Here is a 21,388-nt window from a genome sequence, read left to right on the forward strand (position 1 = left end):
AAGGAGTGAGATAGAAAGATCAAAGGTGATATGGATTTATACAGAGAAGATAGGGTTTAACAAATGAATATGATATAAAGTGAAATCTCTTTTAGTCTCCGGTATCTTAGAGCAGCTAGAAGTAAAAGCCTAAAATTGTGGAATTTAAACCTATGTCAAACTCTGAAATATGTTCTACAACTAATGGTAGTGCTGTTCTTTGAAATTTATTGCTTTTTTATATATGTTATTTTTCACAGAAAAAGGAAAACAAAGTTGACTGTGATGATAAAAAAATATTTATTCCTTCTAGCCTCCTATATTTTGGAGCAGCTAGGAGGAGAAATCTGAGGGATTGTATCATAGCCCATAACAAACTCTGGAATCTGTCTTATAACTATTTGTTGAAGAGTGCTATGAAAACTATTGCTTTTTACTTTCTTTGCTTTGTGTATATGTTATATTATACAAGAAAAAAAATTGAAACAGAATCCTCAGGTCACACAGAATTGTGTTAAAGTACTGAGAACAAGACAAAGCATTGTGTTACCTAGAATATTCTAGACTTATTCATATAGGGTTACTAAAAACCTGATGCCCAGCCTTGGGAATTTAATATATTTCACTTTTAAAATATGTTTTGGCTCCTGATAAACTCCTGCCAAGGCTTGTTTAGCCAGGTAAGAATATTAAAGTAGAGTTTTAATTAATTAATTGAGCAATTAAACATAGTTGCATGCAGAAGTAAACACAGCTCTCTTCTAATGATTTAATTATTTTGCATAAAAACAAGTGTTTCAACACCATAAAATGAAAAGCATAGTGTCAAACTGTGAGCCATTCCTTAATATTTAATATTATGAAAAAGAGTCAGCATTATTCAGTTACCATTATTTTTTAAATTCCTCTACAGATAGCTATGGATCTATATAGGCCTGTACCAGGTTGTGGTCTGATGTTTGGATCCACTAGACAAGAGTCCACATCTGCTGCTCAGAAATCCTGACAAATATCATTGAGACCTTCTCATTCTGCCATGGATTCAGTCACACTGCCACTAAAATTCTGAATGGAGGTTATTTAATGCATATACCTCTTGCCACGTTGTTGCTCTTCATGGAGACAGGAGAAGTTGTCATCACCAATTTAATTTTGCAAGTATTTATCAGGTGCCTATTATGTATTGGAAAATTGTTATCTACTTTAGGAAGAAAACTATACCTATTAGTATTGCCATGGAAATTTTTATGTATATTATCACATTCCATCTTTACAAAAAGCCCATGAATCATTACTTTTCCCATCCAGAGGTAAGGAAACCTACGTCCATTGAATCAGCCAAGTTGACAGATCCTAGTCAAGGTGTGCGGACATTGGTGTCAGGTGGACCTGGGCATGAGTTTAAATTTAAATAATATATTTAATTATGATATCTATATATAAAACCTGGGTCGATCTTTTAAACTTCAGCATTCCCATTTGTAAATACCCACCCAGTCTTTGTGAGGATTAAATAAGGGCAAAATGTGTATAAACCATTGTGCTGGTTTAAAAGGATGTTTGTCCCCTAGAAAAGCCATGTTTTAATCAAAATCCCATTTTGTAAAGGCAGAATCATCCCTATTCAATACTGTATATTTGAAACTGTAATCAGATCATCTCCCTGGAGATGTGATTTAATCAAGAGTGATTGTTAAACTAGATTAGGTGATGACATGTCTCCACCCATTTGGGTGGTTCTTTTATAGGTCTGGAGCCCTATAAAAGAGGAAACATTTTGGAGAATAAGAGATTCAGAGAGAGCAGAGAATGCTGTAGCACCATAAAGCAGAGTCCACCAGCCAGGGACCTTTGGAGATGAAGAAGGAAAACGCATCCCAGGGTGCTTCATGAAACAGGAAGCCAGGAGAGAAAGCTAACAGATGATGTTATGTTTGCCATGTGCCCTTCCAGCTCAGAGAGAAATGCTGATTATGAATGCCATGTGCCTTTTCATTTGAGAGAGAAACCCTAAACGTCATTGGCCTTCTTGAATCAAGCTATCTCTCCCTGGATGCCTTAGATTGGACATTTCTATAGACTTGTTTTAATTGGGACATTTCCATGCCCTAATAATTGTTAACTGGCAACTTATTAAATTCCCATTTTTAAGAGCTGTTCTATTTATGATATATTGCATTTTGGCAACTAGCAAACTAGAACAGATTTTGTTACCAGGAGTGGGGTACTGTTGCATTTTGCAAATACCAAACATGTTGGAATCGTTTTTTAAGTGGATAAGTGGAAGATTTGGGGGGAGTTGTGAGGAACTTGATAGAGAAGGTCTGGAATGCTTTGAAGAGTTGGTAAAAAATGTGGACTCTAAAGACACCTCTGACCAGGCTTTAGGCTGAAATGAGGTGTGTTCTTGCAGACTGAAAGGAGGGCAATCCTTGTTTTAAAATGATAGTTAATCTGGCACAGTTAACTAGTGATTTTGGCTGGATGGAAGATTTTAAAAGCCACGAACTTGGATATTTAGTAGAAATGATTTCCAAATTAAATGTGGAAAGCACAGCTTGGTTTCTCCTCACAGCTTATGGTGAAATGTGACAGGAAAGAAATAAGCTGGGAACTGAACTCTTGGGTATGAAGAGACCATAAATTCATGTTCTGGAAAATTCTGGGCTTCCAGGAAAGGAGACCCCAGAGAATAGTGCCCCAGATGAGGATTTGGCCAAATGTGGAACTAGTCAGCCATTTCAGAGAAAGTCAGGATTGAAGATGGAGTTATGCAGAAAGGATTTGTGGAAACTCTTTATGTCTGGTGGGCAAGATCCAAGGCTACTGCATAGAAAACCAATGAGAGTGTTGCAGGATCTGTATAAAGAAAATCACTGCCAGTCAGGACTGAGAGGAACAGAGAAGGTTCACATTGGAGGAAAAATAACTTCAGAGGCAAAACCATAGAGGCTGGGGTCTGAATTCAAGTAGCCTCAGGCCAAGAGAGTGGACCCACCCAAGTCTGTGGAGAGGGTGAGTTTTCCCTGAAGGCAGAGGATGGGCCTTCCACCTCAAAGTGGTGAAAGAGTTGGCCTCCCTCAGGCCTTGAAGAGAGTGAAGCACATTCCTTGGGGTTTGGGGATAGCCTGGTTGCCGCTACATGGAGGGGTTGAGCATGTGCTCCAGAGATGGCAGAGAGCCCAGGTGCAGCCCCAATACTTGGAGAGGGTGGAGCTGAGAAAAAGGTGATCTCCCCAGTGCCCCCCAAGGTTGCATCCAGAGAGAAGCAGGCCTCTGTGTAGGCCCCTAGAAAGGGTGGAACTGCTGCTTTCTAAAGCCCTGTAGGTAAATGACTTTCAGAGTTTGAAATCTAATGGACTTTGCTTTGTGGGTTTTCAAAACTGCATGGGTCCAGTGACCCCTGTGTTCCTTCCTCCCTATGGGAATGGGTATATGTATCCTATGACTGTTCCTTCTTTGTATGTTGGCAACAAATAACTTGTTTTGAGTTTTTACAGGTCCAGAGCCAGAGAGGAAATTTGCTTTAGGATAGAGTATGCCTGTGACTAACTTTGAGATTTTATACAATTTTTTACTTTATATTGCATATGTATTGTCTGAAATGGTTTAAGGTTTTCTGATATTGTTATGGAATGAATGTACTTTATATATGGGGAAAACATGTCTTTTTTAGGGTTCAGAGGGTGGAATGTGCTGGTTTTAAAATGTGTATGTACCTGAGAAAAGCCATGTTTTAATCTTAATCCCATTTTGTAAAGGCAGCAGGTCTTCTAATCCCTATTCAGTACTGTATGTTTGAAACTTTAATTAGATCATCTCCCTGGAGATGTGACTCAATCAAGAGTGGTTACTAAGATGGATTAGGTGGAGTCATGTCTCCACCCATTCCAGGTGGATCTTGATTAGTTTACTGGAACCCTATAAAAGAGGAAACATTGGGGAAAAAGCAGGAAATTCAGAGAGAGCAGAGAAGAAGGACAGCCACGGGAAGCAGAGCGTCCAGCCAGCAACCTTTGGAGATGAAGAAGGAAAACTCCTCCCATGGGAACTTCATGAAACAGGAAGCTGGGAGAGATAGCTAGCAGATGACATTATGTTTGCCCTATGCCCTTCCAGGTGAGAGAGAAACCCTGACTGTGTTTTCCACATGCCTTCTTACTTGAGAGAGAACACTGAACTTCATCAGCCTTCTTTAATCAAGGTATCTTTCTCTGGATGCTTTAGATTGAACATTTATACAGGCTTTTTAAATTGGGATGTTTCCACAGCCTAAAAACTATTAACTAGCAACTTACTAAATTCCCCTTTTTAAAAGCTGTTCCTGGGTACATGGGTGGTTTAGTGGTAGAATGCTCATCTTTCATGTAGGACACCCAGGTTCAATTCCCAGACCATGCACCTAAAAAAAAAAAGCCATTTAATTTCTCAAATATTGTATTCTGGCAGCTAGCAAACTAAGACAACCATTTTAAAGAAAACTTTAAATCTTACATTAAATTATTTAAGAAACTTCAAAAAGTCCTTAAATCTTGAATCAGTTTTGATATTTTTGCATTTAACTTTTTCCACTTTTATGACTATGGATCGATTTTTGTTCATTGCCATTGTCTTCTTAAAGGCAGACCACAACTTTTTATATGATACACAATGTTCGGGATGTGTTCATGAATTCAGAACTTTTGAAGTTTTAGAAATTACATGGTAATTAAAATGCATATGAGTAAGGCCCCAGAAGGATCTAGGATGATACTTTCATATACATTATCATGACACAATCAATCATGACAACTTTTTTACAGCAAATTCATGGACATTCACACTAAGAGATCCATAAGTTATATAAGTATTATCATATAAGCTGAGTTGTTAAGTTTCCCTACAAATGGTTATCAGAAGTTGTATGTAGTTTCACATCCAACTTCCTTGCAGTTATTATAGGAGATGGTCTCCCTTTCTGCTATCACTCATTAGTTTGGGTGTCATAGAATGGATGTGTAGCAAAGGTCAGAGAGAGAGGTAATGAAGGAAGAGGTACATGGGATGGTCAGTTAGCTGACTGCATGGGATCAAAATCATTATGAACAAGTTTCTCATCCAAATAACAAAGTAGTAAAACAAAAATAATATAAAAATAGAGTAGTACTTTTCGATAAAGTCCCAATATAATAAGCATGGTGACATTATTTCTATTTTCCAGGTCCAATGCACTAAAAATTCAAGACAATCACCAGAAAAGACATATTTCTTAAGTCAATCTCAGAAGTGTTCAGGGAGAATATTGATGATAAAACACATGCTATGAAACCATATTTAATTGACATGAATGTTTCAGAAAATTAAGTTCCAATATTTAATAAAAGTATCTTTTCTGTTAGTCTCATGATGATTTCCATAAATCTTTCAAGACATTATATTACACCTTGGACATCAGTAGAAAATTTTTATTCAATCAGTTAAATTGTTGAAAATGCATTATTACATAGCAAACAATTCTCAATTCCAATGTTTTTAAAAATAAAAATAGTAAAGTAAAAAAGTTGATAAGCATTTCCCAATTCTAATGGAATATAATAAATAGCTACTAAAATGATCAAGCTCTTATTCTTAATAAACTCTATTTGTTAAATATGCAAGTATAAGTCATACAATGCTTCTGTTTAATGATTTAGAAAAAAACAGAATGTTTTAACAGTGGTCCTTAGTGGAATGTCTGCTACTTCAAAGGCTTTCAGAATAAGGTGGAAAATGAAGGAAATATTAACATAATGATATTTATATATTTAATATATAGAAGCAAAAAAACATATTTGTAAGAGGCTGATGCAATTGGTTCAACTAGTTGTAATAGTCTGTTTACCTTTTTCCTTAATGATTTATGACAACAAATTTCTGACTTTTCATAGAAGAAATATATTTATTTACATAGACTTTTTAATTGTAATAATATACATAAATGAAGCATAGAATAAAGCAATAATGAAATATAATAATAGGATAAAATGTCAGCTTTACCTTGATGGTATTACCTTTGACTATTGACTATATATTTCATATTTCGTAAGTGAATTTCCCTCGTTGTTTTGAGTTGGTGTCCAGATTTCTGTTTTCTATATTTGCTTAATATATGCCAATACCAAAACTAATACAGAACCTAGTGTTAGGTCGGGGGAATAAGGGAAGGCTCTATGGCTGGAATCATGAAGTCACTCCAGAATGGGAGGTGAACCATTACAAGCAAGGTCTTTGCATAGCAAACATCTATTCATGGACATCTAACCACTCGCTGCTCAACCCACTAGCATAATAATCCTTTGTTTAATGTGCCACCCCTTTCATGTCATCACCTAGCCCCTGCCCTTAAAAATTGCACTCACCAAAGCCCATGCGCGGACTCACCTCACTCCCTCTTGGATTAGGTGAGCACTGCCCAGGAGCACAGCCAATAAAGCATGCTCATTTACAGTCCTTTCATCTACTTTCCTTTCTCTCAAATACCTCATATCTTAAAACTTTTCATCTTGGTGCCAGAAACTCAGGAGAGGAGCGTGGGTGCTGCCCACCCGCTTCCTCTCGCTCCTTCTTCACATAGCCAGAGACCAGGGATCCTTCAGCCTGCCACTACATCCATCACTGACTGGGTAAGTCCCTCTCCTCCTAGCTCTGTTGCCGGGTCTCGAAGTTCCAAGAAGGAGAGAGCCTGTCAGTAAAGTACCCTCCGAAAATTGTGAATTCATGTCAGGTTCTCTCCTGAGGGCTGAGGTGAACAGGGATGCCTGCAAACCTCATACCCTTTTTCCAAGACTCAAGAGGCTGTGGGGACACCCGCTTCTTGTTTCCCTCCCAAACTCGGGTCCAAGACCTGAATGGGACTTTAAACCCACTCAGAGGAGCTTTAAGGACTCTCTCAGGGCTTGGGACACTGACACCCCTGGGCCAGTTCTTTGTTCTTAGAGCCATTCCTTTGTTCTGTGAGACCTCTCAGCATTGGCAATAAATCTTCTAAAACCCAACCCCTTACACCTCTAAGTTGTTTACTGGCAAACTTATCCACACTGAATTTGCTTCCAGACATTCAGTCAAAACACCTCTCTTACTTTTGCAAAAAGACTTGGCCACAATACCAATTGGATAATAGTTCTCTTTGGCCTGAGGGGGGATCTTTCCATTTTAAGGTCCTTAACAACTTCCATAAAAGTGGGCCGAAATTCCTTATGTCCAGGCTTTTTTTCTCCTGTGCTCCCGTCCCTCTCTTTGTACTCCTTGCTCCATGGCTCAGGTTTTCCTAGCCAAGGAAACTCCCAAGCCCTTCCTCTCCTCTGATGAGAATTTCTCCTTTTCTGAACCCCCTGACTCATCCTTTTTCAACTGACCACTGTCTCTATGAGATCCTTCCACACAATTCCCTCCTCCCTCACTCTATCCTTCTCTCTCTCCAGTGGCTCCTCAGATGCCATCTTGCCCCTTATCTTCTCCTCCTCCCGCAGCGCCTCAGATGCCATCTTGCCCCTTGCCTTCTTCTTCTGGTCCAGCGGAGCCTCAGCTGCCATTTTGCCCCTTACTTCCTCCTTCTGATCCAGCCACACCTCACCCACCATCTTATCCCTCACTTTCCCCGCCTATCTCAACAGCACTCCAGCTGCCATCCTATCCGTCTCCTTTTCCGCCTGCACCCTCGTTGCCTTCTTATATGTCCCCCTCCTCTCTTCCCACCACCCTGGCAGCACTCATGCCACCATATTATCTTCCACTTCCATCTCCATCCAGTCCCCCTCTGTGCTCAACAGCCTTGCCCTCCTCACCTATAAGCTCTCATACCCTCTCAAAGGACTCTTTACTCTGTCCACTATGGGAAGTTGTGGGACCTGAGAGGTTAGTTTGACTACAAATCCCTTTCTCCCTAGCTGACCTCTCAAATACTGAGAAATGGCTAGGTTCATTCTCCAGTGACCAGATGGCCTATACTAAAGAATTTCAATATCTAGCTAATGCCTACGATTTAACTTGGCATGACATTCATATAATCTGTTCTTCTTCCCTAACCCCAGATGAAAGAGACCGTATTTTCAGTGCAGCCAGTGCCCATGCTGACCAGGTCCATATAACTGGCCACCCCATGCCAGTAAGAGCTGAGGCAGTGCCAGACCAAGAGCCAAGGTGGGAATATCAGGTTAACACTCCAGCAGGGAGGAAAGGGCAAACTAGGTAGGATAAAATGCTTACATGTCTCATACTGGGTATGCAGAAAGCTTCACATAAAATAGTGAACTTCCATAAACTGAGGGAAATCACCCAAGGTCCTGAGGAAAACCCGGCAGCATTTCTGCACTGACTCATAGAAGCCCTCTCTCAATATACCCACTTAGACCCTGACTCAGAGGCCAGTAAAACCGTGTTAGCCACCCATTTTATATTCCAGCCAGCCCCAGACATAAGGCTTAAACTTAGAAAAATTGAGGACAGTCCTCAGGCCCCTATTTGTGACCTGGTAAACCTGGCCTTTAAAGTTTTCAATACACGTGATGAGTTGGAAAGGGCAGAAAAGGAGTCCCGAGACTGCCGAAAGGCAAAGTTACAAACCCAATCCCTGATTGTGGCCCTGTGGCCTACTGTAATGGAGAAGAAGTCAGCTACAACTAATCCACCACCAAGAAAGTGCTTCAAATGTGGCCTTGACGGACACTGGTCCCACCAGTGCCCCAATCCTTCACCGCCCAAGGGACCATGCCCTCTCTGTGGAAAAAAAGGATGCTGGAAAAGTGACTGCCCCTTGGTGCCTGGCCATGGGGGGGCCGCCTTCCAACCCCTAGTCCACCACTGGCAGTCCTGGGCTTGGCCACCGATGACTGATGATGCCCGGCCTCAGCGACCCCATCACCCTCATGGAGCCTAGGGTAACAATCAAAGTAGCAGGTAAGTCCACATCATTTTTAGTGGGCATGGGGGCTACCTTTTCCATCCTCCCCTCCTATTCATGTCAACTCTGTCCTTCCCGGGTCATGGTTATGGGCATAGATGGTCATCCTTTGTGCCCCTTAACCAATAAGCCACTCATGTATTTAATAGGGGTACATCCTATTACACATTCCTTCTTAGTAATGCCATCTTGCCCCAGCCTGCTACTGGGGTGGGATATCCTCACCAAGTTAGGGGTATCGCTGCACTGGACAAAAACTCCTCCCACAAATCTACTACTGCCTCTATGTGTAGCCTCCACCTCCACCCAGGACCCTATCCTTCCAGCTCACCCCTTACCACCCCACCTAGTCAACCCAAAAGTGTGGGATACCTCCACTCCTCTCATAGCTTTCCATCATAAACCTGTTCTCATGCAACTAAAAAATCCGTTCTCATTCCCCTCCCGGCCACAATTCCCCATTTCCATAACCCATCGAAGGGAACTGCAATCCATCATCAACCAGCTCAAAGGGAAAAAACTCCTTATACCTACTAATTCACCATGTAATATTCCTATTTTACCTGTTAAAAAGCCTGATGGTTCTTCCTGTTTAGTCCAGGACCTCAGACTGACTAATGAAGCTGTTATTTCTATCCACCTGGTGGTCCCCAACCCATATACTCTTCTCTCACACATACCTCCTCACACTACTCACTACACGATCCTGGACCTCAAAGATGCCTTTTTTACTATACCTCTGGACCCTGCCTGTTACAACTTATTCGCTTTTACCTAGAAAGACCCGGACTCTAGCTGCCCAGCAACTGATGTGGGCAGCATTGCCTTAGGGGTTTTACGATAGCCCCCACATCTTTGGCCAAGCCTTAGCCAAAGACCTAATACAATGCAATCTAACTCCCAGTGTTATTCTTGAATATGTAGATGACTTAATAATTTGCAGCCCTTCTGAAGACTCCTCCACAGAAGCCACGGCCACCCTATTAAATTTCTTGGCAGAGAAAGGATACCAGGTTTCACCAACCAAGGCCCAACTTTCCTGTTCCACCGTTACTTATCTGGGCCTCCTCCTTACTCCCACCTCTTGATACCTCACACTTGACAGGCAGCAAACGCTCTAAGAACTCCAGCCTCCAGAAAATGCTGAACAAATTTTATCCTTTCTAGGTTTTGTGGGATTTTTTCCGGCACTGGGTCCCTAATTTTTCCATTTTAGCAAAGCCCTCTAGAATGCAGCTGAAGCAACACCTGCAGGTCTGCTGGGCAACCCCTCCGCCATATCTAAAGCCTTCTCAGTCCTCCATAGTGCCTTACTTTAGTCATATCCTCTTGCCCTCCCAAATACTAACAAACTGTTTATTCTATTTACTGATGAAAAGTGGGGAATGGTGGTGGGGATTCTAACCCAACCTCTGGGGTCAACCTATACCCCAATAGCTTACCTCTCCAAACAGATGGACCGTATTGCCCACAGCTGGCTTCCCTGTCTCTGGGCATTAGCTGCAGCAGCCACCCTAACCCGTGAAGCTCTGAAACTCAGCCTGGGTAAGCCTCTCCAAGTTCTGTCCCCCCACCATCTGCAAGACCTCTTATCCCATAAGTCTCTGTCTCTGCTCACTCCTTCTCCTGTCCAAGAATTTCATTTACTATTCCTGGAAAACCAGGACATTGCTCTCTCTACCTCATCTAGCCTCAACCCAGCCACTCTTCTCCCTCAAAAGCCCTTGTCAACCCCCTTCCCCCAACCCACACACCTTTGCACTGAAATTATGGAAGAGCTTGCCTCCCCATGCAAGTGTCTTTCAGACACACCATTGCCAGAGGCAGATCTTACCCTTTTCATAGAAGGCAGTTCAATTGTAGACCAACAGGAAAGGTGCAGAGCTTCATATACTATAGTCACTCCTTCTGAAATACTTGGGGCCATTCGACTCCCGGAGGGAACCACATCCCAAAAAGCTGAGCTAATTGCTCTAGCCAGAGCTTTACACTTAGCTAAACACAAGTCAGCTAATATTTATGCAGATTCTAAATATGCTTTTTTTTAATAGCACATTGCCACTCAGCTATCTGGAGGGAGCGAGGATTCCTTACCACAAAGGGATCACCAGTAATTAATGCTAAATTAATTCAATGCCTCCTTCAAGCTCTTCTGCTGCCCTTGCAAGTGGCCATTGTCCACTGCAAGGGGCACCAAACAAATGACTCTGATGTCACCCATGGAAACAACTGGGCTGATGCAGTCACATGGGAACTAACCAAAGACCCCTCAACTTCAAACTGACAGTACCAATTCTTTTCTTTACTCTTCCTTCCCTCCAACCAGCCTACTCTTCCAGGGAATGTGCAGACCTCCTCACACAAGGAGGTTCTACAACACTGGAGGGCTGGATCTTCCTCAATAACAAGGTGGCTCTCCCAACCGAGCAGGCCCATGATATTCTTTCTCAGATACACTCATCACTGCATATCAGACCCAGGGCCCTCACACGGTTCCTCCAGCCTTTATTCCACCACCCATCCTTGACTAACCTCATAACATCAGTTTGTTCCTCTTGTCCCACTTGCCAAATGATGAGTCCACAGGGAAGGTTGCACCCTACTTTCCCAACTCACCAGCTAAGGGGCCACCTTCCTGGACAGGACTGGCAACTTGATTTCACACACATGCTGACCCATAAGAAATTATGGTACCTCCTAACTATGGTTGACACTTTAACAGGCTGGATAGAAGCTTTCCCCACTACACAGGAAACTGCTGATGTGGTGGCAGACATCCTTCTAAAACAAATCATTCCCCATTTTGGACTACCTACCTCCATCCAATCTGATAATGGCCCAACTTTTATTTCTCAGGTGGTTCAACAAACCTCATCAGCCTTGGGAATTAAGTGGAAGCTACATGTTCCTTACTGCCCTCAATCTTCTGGTAAGGTAGAACGAGCCAATGGTCTTATCAAAACTCAACTAACTAAGGTGGCCATTGAGCTACGACAATCCTGGGTTGACCTCATTCCTCTAGCCCTCACCCGACTATGTGCCACTCCATGGGCACCTACTTTTCTAAGTCTTTTTGGGCTTATGTACAGCTGCCCATACCTACTTAATCATCAGTTGCCAGTGCAGCCTCCTCCTTTAAGCTGTTACCTGCCATATCTCTCTTTAATCAGGCAATTACTGTGGGAACACACTGACCAATTCCTGCCACAACCAGGAGAAACTGATCTTGCCAATTCCCCCGACAATCTTCAACCAGGGAATGAGGTATTCCTCAAACAGCTTTAACCTGGACCACTCCAACCACAGTGGACTGGCCCACAAACAGTGGTCCTTACCACTCCTACAGCAGTAAAACTATTGGGGGACTTTTCTTGGCACCACCTATCTCGGGTCAAATTATACAAGCAGGATGAGCCATCCTACACTTGCCAGCCTCTGGGGCCCACTCAGGTCTGTGTCACTCATGCTGCATACCCTCCTAACTCCCACTGAGAGCAAATCCTATGTCTGGGAACCCCAAATCAGGGAAACCTTTACCCAAAGTGGAAAAGCAACCCCTCACATAATTGGCACAGCAAACTGCCCGTTCACAGGTTGTAGCCAACCTATAACCATTCCTATTACTCCAAAATCAGTTGAAAAGGGCCCAAGGCCTTGTGCCTGCTTTCCATACTCCCAAACCAAAAGCTATTGTAACCAAAACAACTAAAACATCATATACGGGGGATGCCCCTATTGTTCATGCAGGATACACGATGCTCACAATGAAGCACCTCATAAGGGTACATTTTACATCAGTTCCCAGCACTTTTACATAAATATTGCAGATCCCTGGGATGTGAAATGGGCAGCAGGAGTCCAAGGCAAACTATACTACAGCGGCTGGTCCTGATACCCTATAGGCATCATTGAAATACACCGCGAATATGTCCTCGTTAACACTACTTTTACCCAAGTGTCTATTAACATTGCACAAGCTGAGCAAAGCCTCTCCAATCACCTTTCCCAAACCTCTGCCACAACAACCTCGCATACATGGCTTCAAATCCTCCAACAAACCTTGCAATTCCTCAACCAAACACAAATACTTCCTGAAATATCCTGCTGTTTCCTGTGTGTGTCATTAAATAGGCCACTCTTGGCAGCCATCCCTATAAATCTTACCCAAATACACCAACACAGCCCTAATTCCTGTCACACCATCCTGAAAAGTATTCCCCTGTGGGAACCTGAGTCTGAAAACCTTCCTTACCCCCTAAAATCCTGCCACCTCACACACATAACTGTAAAACAAGCCAAACTTCAAAGCTGATGCCAAACCAATGTCACTATCCACAACACCACCTATGCCCCCGAAAGGCAATATTTCTGGTGTAATGAAACTCTTATCAAGTGCCTTAACCCCACTGCCCCAGGACTGTGCTTCCTGGTAATTATTGTTCCTCAACTAACCCTCTATGGGGAGTCTGAGCTAACTTGGTTATTACCCCCTTTGAGCTCAAAAAGGGCTGCCTTTCTTCCTATCCTAGTAGGCATCAGCCTGACTGCCTCAGTCACAGCCTCAGCCACAGCAGGAGGGGCACTAGGACACAATATTCTAACCTCTCAAAACTTTGAAACTCGACTACAGGTAGCTCTAGATTCAACAGCCGAATCTCTCTCATCTCTACAATGCCAACTCAATTCACTAGCTCTACATAATTTAGAGAAACAACTTATGAAAAATCTGGGGAAAAACTTTTGTAGGAAGACAGAGTTGTGAACTGGGTTCTATTTTCTAATTAGACTGCAATGTGTGATTTTGGGTACCAATCACTTTACCATAGAATTTTTTATATTCTTCATAAAAAAGTAAAACCTGCCTGGATTTTGTTACAAAATAGTTGTGAAGCTCAAAGAAATTTTTAAAAACCATTATTAACCAAAGAAGTTTTAAAGACTTATTTTACTATCAAAACATTAGTGCTATCCCAAATCTGTGCTCCAACATATCTCAAGAGCACATTCCAATAAATGTGACTTATATAGAAAATGAGAATTTTCATATAAAAAATGACATTGTAATGTCATAAAATCATTTTGAATAAGAAGTAAACTTTGGAGACCACTAGTTAAATCCTCTCATTCTAAAAAGAAGGGATTTAAATTTAAAATTCCCTAACAAATGAATAAATTTAGTTTGAAACTATACATCATTGGGATATATTATATCAGCCCAATATGATTTGACATATGTAAATATAGACAAGTAGTTTGGGCTTAGCAGTACTTCTGTTAACATAGTTTGAGTCAAGCTGATAGAAAAATAACATTGAATTGGCCAATACTTTGTACAATTGTTTTCACTATAAATTTTGACTCCAAATTGCATTATTAATGTTATCATCTTTCCTAAACATTAGGGATACATCTTCTGCACTAATATTGTAGCTAATTTCTCAATTCACTTTAAATAGCCTTCTCCTTTCACTCATTTACAGACTAAGTTAACCATGTCAACCTTGAAATAAAAATTCCATGCAGTGAAGATGGAGTCTTAAAACAATGAATTTATTTGCATGGTGCAATTTTTTAAAACTTTTTTATTGTATAATATAACATGTATACAAAGCAAAGAAATAAAAAAGCAATAGTTTTCAAAGCACTCTTCAACAAGTAGTTACAGGACAGATCCCAGAATTTGTCATGGGCTACCATATGATCCTCTCAGATTTTTCCTTCATGCTGCTCCAGAGTATAGGATGCTAGAAGACTTGAATATTTTTTTATCACCACAATTGATTTTTTTCCATTTTTTTTTTGTGAAAAATAACATGTACAAAAAAAGCAATAAATTTCAAAGGAGAGCACCACAATTAGTTGTAGAACATATTACAAAGTTTGGCATGGGTTACAAAATTTCACAATTTTAAATTTTTACTTCTAGTTGCTCTAAGATCCTGGAAACCAAAAGAGATGCCAATTTAGCGATTCAGCATTCATATTCATTTCTTAAATCCTATCTTCTCTGTATAAATCCACCATCACCTTTGATCTTTCTATCCCTCTCTTTAGGGATGTTTGGGCTATAGCCATTCTAACTTTTTCATGTTGGAAGGATCTGTCACTAATATGGGGTTTGGAGATGGAACTAGCTGATGTTCTGGAGAGGCTGGGCCCTCTGGATATCAGGACTTATCTGCTCTAGGGACCCATCTGGAGGATATATGTTTCTGGAAAATTAAACTAGTGCATGGAACTCTTTGGGTATCTTATATATTGCCCTAGGTATTATTTAAGATTGGTTGAAATAGTCCTGGTTGGGGTTTGGCAGGTTATGATAGGTAGTAATGTCTAACTGCAGCTTGTATAAGAGCAACCTCCAGAGTAGACTCTTGACTCTTATTTGAGCTCTCTCTGCCACTGATACTTTATTAGTTACACTTCTTTTCTCCCTTTTTTTCAGGTTGGAATTATTGATCCTATGCCAGGGCCAGACTCATCCCTGGGAGTCATCTCCCGTGCACCAGGGAGACTTCCACCCCTGGATGTCATGTCCCACATAGTGAGGAGGGCAATGGTTTCCTTTGCAGAGTTGGGCTTAGAGAGTCTGAGGCCATATCTGAGCAACAAAAGGGGTCCTCCAGAAGTAACTCTTACACATACCTATAGGTAATCTATAAATCTATAAATAATCTATAAAGCTTCCCCACCACATACATAAGCCTCACAAGAATAAGCCTCAGGATCAAGGGCTTGGCCTATTGATTTTGGTGTCCTTATAGTTTGACACAGTATCAGGTGCATGGCGCAATTTTAAGATTTAAAATTAGTGTGAAGAGAAGAAACTAAGGAGTAAGGCTTCTTACCATACCTCCAGTTATGCTATGTAAATATAACCTCATCTATAAAAGAAAAGAATATTTTAATTTGATATAGTTTTAAATATTAGGAAAACTCATCTGTTTTGCTTATTATTTTGAAGGGACCTTAGATCATTATTTTAATTGTGTGAATGTAAATAAAAATTCACCTGAATTATTTTCACTTTATTCCCCTCTGAAAATAAAACAAGAAAATTATGTTACTCACATGGAATTAAGCCTCTGAAGAAACTAAGGTTATTAGATAAACAAAGCCAAATATCATACTGCATGCATTTATTCATATAAAATTAATACTCCTAGTAATTAAATGTGTTCTGACATTCTAACTAAACATTAGTAATAAATAAATGTATAAAAATCCCAGTTTCCTCTGTTCTCCAGGTCAAAATTGATGCTTTATTTCCCTTCTTGGAAGTCTCTTTTCATTTCCCTTTCTCCATAATCTAATGGCTCACCACATATAAATTGACCCCAATTTCCTAGCTCCATAATTTTAGACTGGAGAGGATCCCTACTTTCTATTCTTTACTCAGCTGTCCATTTTAGAGGTAATCTCCGCAAGTGACTTCATTTCCTTCAACGATGTTTCGTTCAACTGAACGTAGATATTCGTTCATCTGAAATGTAGATATTCACTCTCAATTAATCAGTGAGTGAGTTCTGAGTTTCAAACTTAAAAGTAGAAAGAGAAGTTTCAAAAACGCACTGCTATATAAATGAATATGGTACTATGTTACATTTGATGCTCAGACAAGGAAAATATACTTTAGAGAGGAAAAATTACTTGAAGCTTTTCTGGATCAAGTACTACAGAATAGCTAATGGTACTAAACAAATCAGAACAAAACAACAGTTTTGAATCCAGTGCCAAAATTTGTAATCACAAAAGATATAGAACTGAAACAACAATAAATGTAATGGTAAAATATAAACTTTAATTTAATTCATAATTATTTAATGCATAACCATGTAATATCCACAATTATTGACACTGTACCATTTCAGATTTTCTAGTTTTGATATGTGGTGAAAAATAGGATAATAAATAAAGCCACTACTCTAAATGTAAATAATATTCAAACAAAAACTAGTGACTCAGGCAGTGTGACGGTAGCTCAGAGATAGATTTCTTGCCTGCCGTGCTGGAGATCTGGGTTCGATTCCTGGTGCTTGCTCATGAAAAAGACAAAAAAACCAAAACAATCTACTGACTCTGTTCCTCTCTCAAAGCTGAAGTCTGTGACTAGAAAGCAGTGAATCTTCTCAGCTTTCAAACATGCAAAATGCCACTATAGCCAGAAAGAGTCCTTCTATAAGAATAATGGACAAGGAAGAAAGATCAGGGTTCTTCTTTTATTACAGCTATTTACTCCTTCAAAGATGTGAAGTCACATGCACCCCAGTTCATCATCACCAGAGTGATAGATCCTGTCTCAGTGTTTTATAAGATAATTTTCAGTTGAGATATTGTATAATATATGGACCGCCATTGCTAAAGATAATGTTTCCTAAAACCTAAAAACACAGCTATGTGAACCTGCCTGGGTTTATAATCTGGCTTTGTTACAAATGAGTATATGAACCTCTGTCATATACTTATGACATATGAAATATCAGTAGTTCTAATAATTTAACCACACTAGCCATCAATAGTCCTAATAATTCTATTAGCTTAAAATTTTGAGAATTTCTTATTTAGAATATTAGAATATTTAGAATAGTATTTATTCTAAATGTTTAGAATATCTTATTCAGACTATTTCTAAATATTCTAAATATCTTATAGGAAAGTTATTTTTCTTCTAAAACCCATGTGAAATAAATATTAGTAAAGTCATTCTACAAAAGATTGAACTGAGACATTGAGAAATTAAATAATTAGCCCACGGTGAAGGAGCTAGTAAATGTAGAATCACATTTACAACAGCATATGCCTGACATGGCAATACACCTAACAAAATGTTATAAGCTTATCACAGTGCTGGATTCATGCAGCATAATCAATAAATATTTGACAGTACTTTTAATAGAAACAGAGTGTTTCACTGACTCAAATCTTTAACATTTATCTATTCCAGTATAAATTTCATAAATCTTTAATTTGCATGACTCTAAATGCCTCAAGAGCAGAGAACCTGTGTCACATTTTTCCTTGAAGTATTGGGGAATTTAATTTTGAATTCTGGCTACCTCTTCATCATATCTATGATGTTTGGCATGCAATATATTTTCTGACATCATCATATTTTCATGAGTACATTGGGAATAACAGTATCTAACATCCCCAGGGTATTTGTGAGAACTAAACTCGATAAAAGTGTGTGAAACTCACTTTGCGTGGTAGTAGGTCAATAAACAATTATTTCTATTTATCTCTGATCTCTTCCTTGTCAATTATTTGCTACCATTCATTTAACCAATACAGTACAAATTGGTAGAATGAATAAACTAAATAAAATTTAATGGTTTAAAGCAGTATATAAATGTAATATTGGATCATTATATTAAGGTAATGTTGGATAACTAAAATTATTACCACCATAGTCACTATAAGTAAAAAATTTTAAATCAGTAGGTATAAGGTGAATACAGATTCCAGTTTTGAGCACTTCCCTTGGTAGGTAGTGACATGTCTGGAGCCTTTGGTTACGTTTATTGGTCATGGGTCACATATAATCAGGCAGGCACTGCTGCAGGGAGACAGGTTTTCTTGAGATATGGGTCTTCTCAGTCCTTTGCCAGATTTGAACCAGATGTTTTCATCAGTATTTAATCAATCAACATGTGAGCCAGATGTTTTAATCAATATGTCATTGACTTTCTTCCAAAACTCTCAATAACATTTTCTTCTTAGAAATTCCCTGCCCACCTGAGCATTATTTCCTTATCACTGACTGTTCTTGTCTTTTAGGAGCATCGTGTCATACACTCAATGTACAACTCCTTGAATTTATGACTAGCTTAATCTAAAAATAAATACCTCTATAGAATTCAGAGACAATGCCTGTATTTTACTTCAACTCTTTAACAATCAGTTACCTTTGCAATGGAGTAAAAAGTAAATTCAGCATATATCACACATTTAGGAAGTCTATGGGAAGGAAAGAGAAACAATTCTCTTCACAGGCTCTTCTGCTTCTGCCTCAAATCTTATGCATCCAGTCCCATGCTCTCCATCTCTGTTTTCTCTCTTCTTCCTTATTAAAATGATGATCAATCTCCTAATCTTCACAGTGTATTTTCAGCTTCTTGAGTTCATATTCCCCTCACCATTAGTGCTATCAATAATAGGCATTTTCTAATTCCACCTAGCTACCATAGATGGAAGTCTTGTATAAATAAAGGAAAATTGGAAGTTATCACTCAACCAGTTTTCCCACAAAAAAAGGAGGGGGAGGTCATATACTCAGATAAAAAGTGGGAAGGCAAGTAGAATAATTTTCATATCCAATTGAGTCAAAACATGATCTGTATTTGTAACCCTAAAATTATTCCTAAAGGGGCATAATCTCACATGATTAAATATTGGGTAAATTATAAATTTTAAAAAGACTTTTCTTTTATTCTAAGGTAATGACATTTTCTTGCATGTTGTTTGTAACTACTTTCCAAACTACAGTGTATATATATTAAATATGAGCTAATTACATTTTTCTATTATTATTTCATATTCACCATTTTTCAGTAGTTAAGTTTACAATCCACTCTTTGTGTTACAGATTACTTAAGTGGAACTGTAACCAAACTTAAAAAAGAAACTAACATTTTGTTTAACAATATCCACTTATGTCTACAAAGGCAATGGTGATGATACATTTCTCTTTATGAGAGATGAGACATGATATAATCTTTGTAGATTCATCGTGTTCAGCAGAGAGAGAAAGATGTTATTGTTTTATTACAGAGTTTCAGTAAATATAGCAGAGTGTTAATGAGTGCAGAGTAGCCAAAGTGATTAAAATTTCTACTCATTCATGTTTTGAATTCAGCTAAGAAATGCACCCATTTGATCTTTGCATTTGATACTGTGATAGGAGTTGAGAGATTATGCTTCTCCCCTTCCAGATAGCTTACAGTTAGTTTTTGCCAAGAATGATGCAAGAACAGGGAGAAGAGTTTTCTTCATCCTGTGAGAATAAAATGTTAATGTGTGATGAAGATGACTTGAGGCAGATATGTGATGAATATTGGGAAACAATGAACATGAGGAAATAAACAAAAATTAACAAAGCATGAAGTCTGTAAAATATTAAACACATATTATCCTAAATCAATTTTAGGGCTCAGGGGTGAATAGACCCAGGTTGAAAACCTGAAAAGTCTTCCAAAAGCATTTCCCTTCTGAAAACCATCAATGGCACCACAGTTTCCTCAAGGCATTCTTCATCTCCAAGTTTCTAAGAGTGTAAATCAGAGGATTTAACATGGGGACAATGATGGTGTACAGAAGAGCAAACATTTTGTCTTCTGGGAAAGTTATTGGTGGTCTAATATAAATGAAGAAAACAGGTGCAAAAAACAGAACCACAACTGTTACATGAGCACTACAGGTAGAAAGAGCTTTGCTACGGCTTTCAGCAGGGTAAGCTCTGATGGTGTACAATATCAGAAAATATGATACCATCAAAGTCACAAAAGACACCAAAGCAATCAGACCTGAATTCACAACTACCAACAGACCAATTCGGGACGTATCAGTGCAGGCCAGTTTCAGCAAAGGAAACACATCACAGAAGTAGTGGTCAATCTCATTGGGACCACAGAAGGGTAAGAAGACGGTGAGAAGAAACTGACTGGAAGAGTGGACCAGGCCCCCAGTACAACAGGCCATGATGATCGCATTGCACCTCCACCTGCTCATGATGACCGTGTAGTGCAGGGGCCTGCAGATGGCCACATAGCGGTCATAGGCCATCGCTGTGAGGATGAAGATCTCGACACCTCCAAGGAAGTGAATGATAAACAGCTGTACCATGCAGTGACAGTATGAAATCATCTTCCTCTCTGACAGTAAGACAGTCATTAATTTGGGTGTCACTGTGGATGTGTAGCAAAGGTCGCACAGGGAGAGGTAGTTCAGGAAGAAATACATGGGTTGGTCAATCAGCTGACTGCATGTGATAGAAATCATGATGAGCAAGTTTCCCATCCAAATAGCAATGTAACAAAATAAAAATAATGCAAAACAGAGCATATCTATGTGTTTGTTTTGGGACAGTCCCAGGAGAATAAACACAGTTACATTATTCCTCTTTTCCATGATCCAATGCCAAAAAAATGCATCGTGGTCACCTGAAAAGGCATAATTCATAAGTCAACGTCACCAATATTTAGGGGGAATAGTAATGATATTACACATATTATGAAAGTAAGTTTAATTGACTGGATTCCAATTTTCAGAAAATGAAAATTTGTTATTTAGCAAAAACATCTTTTATGATGAATGTCATGATGCTTTCATATTCTTTTCCAAATGCTATGTTTGTTCTTCACAGTAATAGAAATGAATGCACTCAATTGATCAATTAAAAACTTTAAACACTATTATTTAGTCACAGGCATTTCCAGTTTTAGTGAAATATGCAACTGATAACTTGGAAAAGACAGCACTATATCCTTACAAAGA

General features: G+C 39.4%; 1 protein-coding gene across 1 annotated transcript; it reads right to left on the reverse strand.

Annotated features, from left to right (window-relative positions):
• Window positions 1–20,113: 20,113 nt before the first annotated feature.
• On the reverse strand, window positions 20,114–21,022 carry LOC143658808 (olfactory receptor 4P4-like). The gene has a single exon (XM_077131107.1). It carries the CDS (start codon window positions 21,020–21,022, stop codon window positions 20,114–20,116), a length of 909 nt encoding a protein of 302 aa, XP_076987222.1.
• Window positions 21,023–21,388: the final 366 nt, after the last annotated feature.

The sequence above is a fragment of the Tamandua tetradactyla genome, chromosome 2, assembly GCF_023851605.1.
Source record: "Tamandua tetradactyla isolate mTamTet1 chromosome 2, mTamTet1.pri, whole genome shotgun sequence".
NCBI classification, from domain to species: domain Eukaryota; kingdom Metazoa; phylum Chordata; class Mammalia; order Pilosa; family Myrmecophagidae; genus Tamandua; species Tamandua tetradactyla.

What these genes read in the sequence shown, in the direction of transcription:
- LOC143658808 (XM_077131107.1), bottom strand. Translation starts at nt 21,022, where the DNA reads ATGGAAAAGAGGAATAATGTAACTGTGTTTATTCTCCTGGGACTGTCC.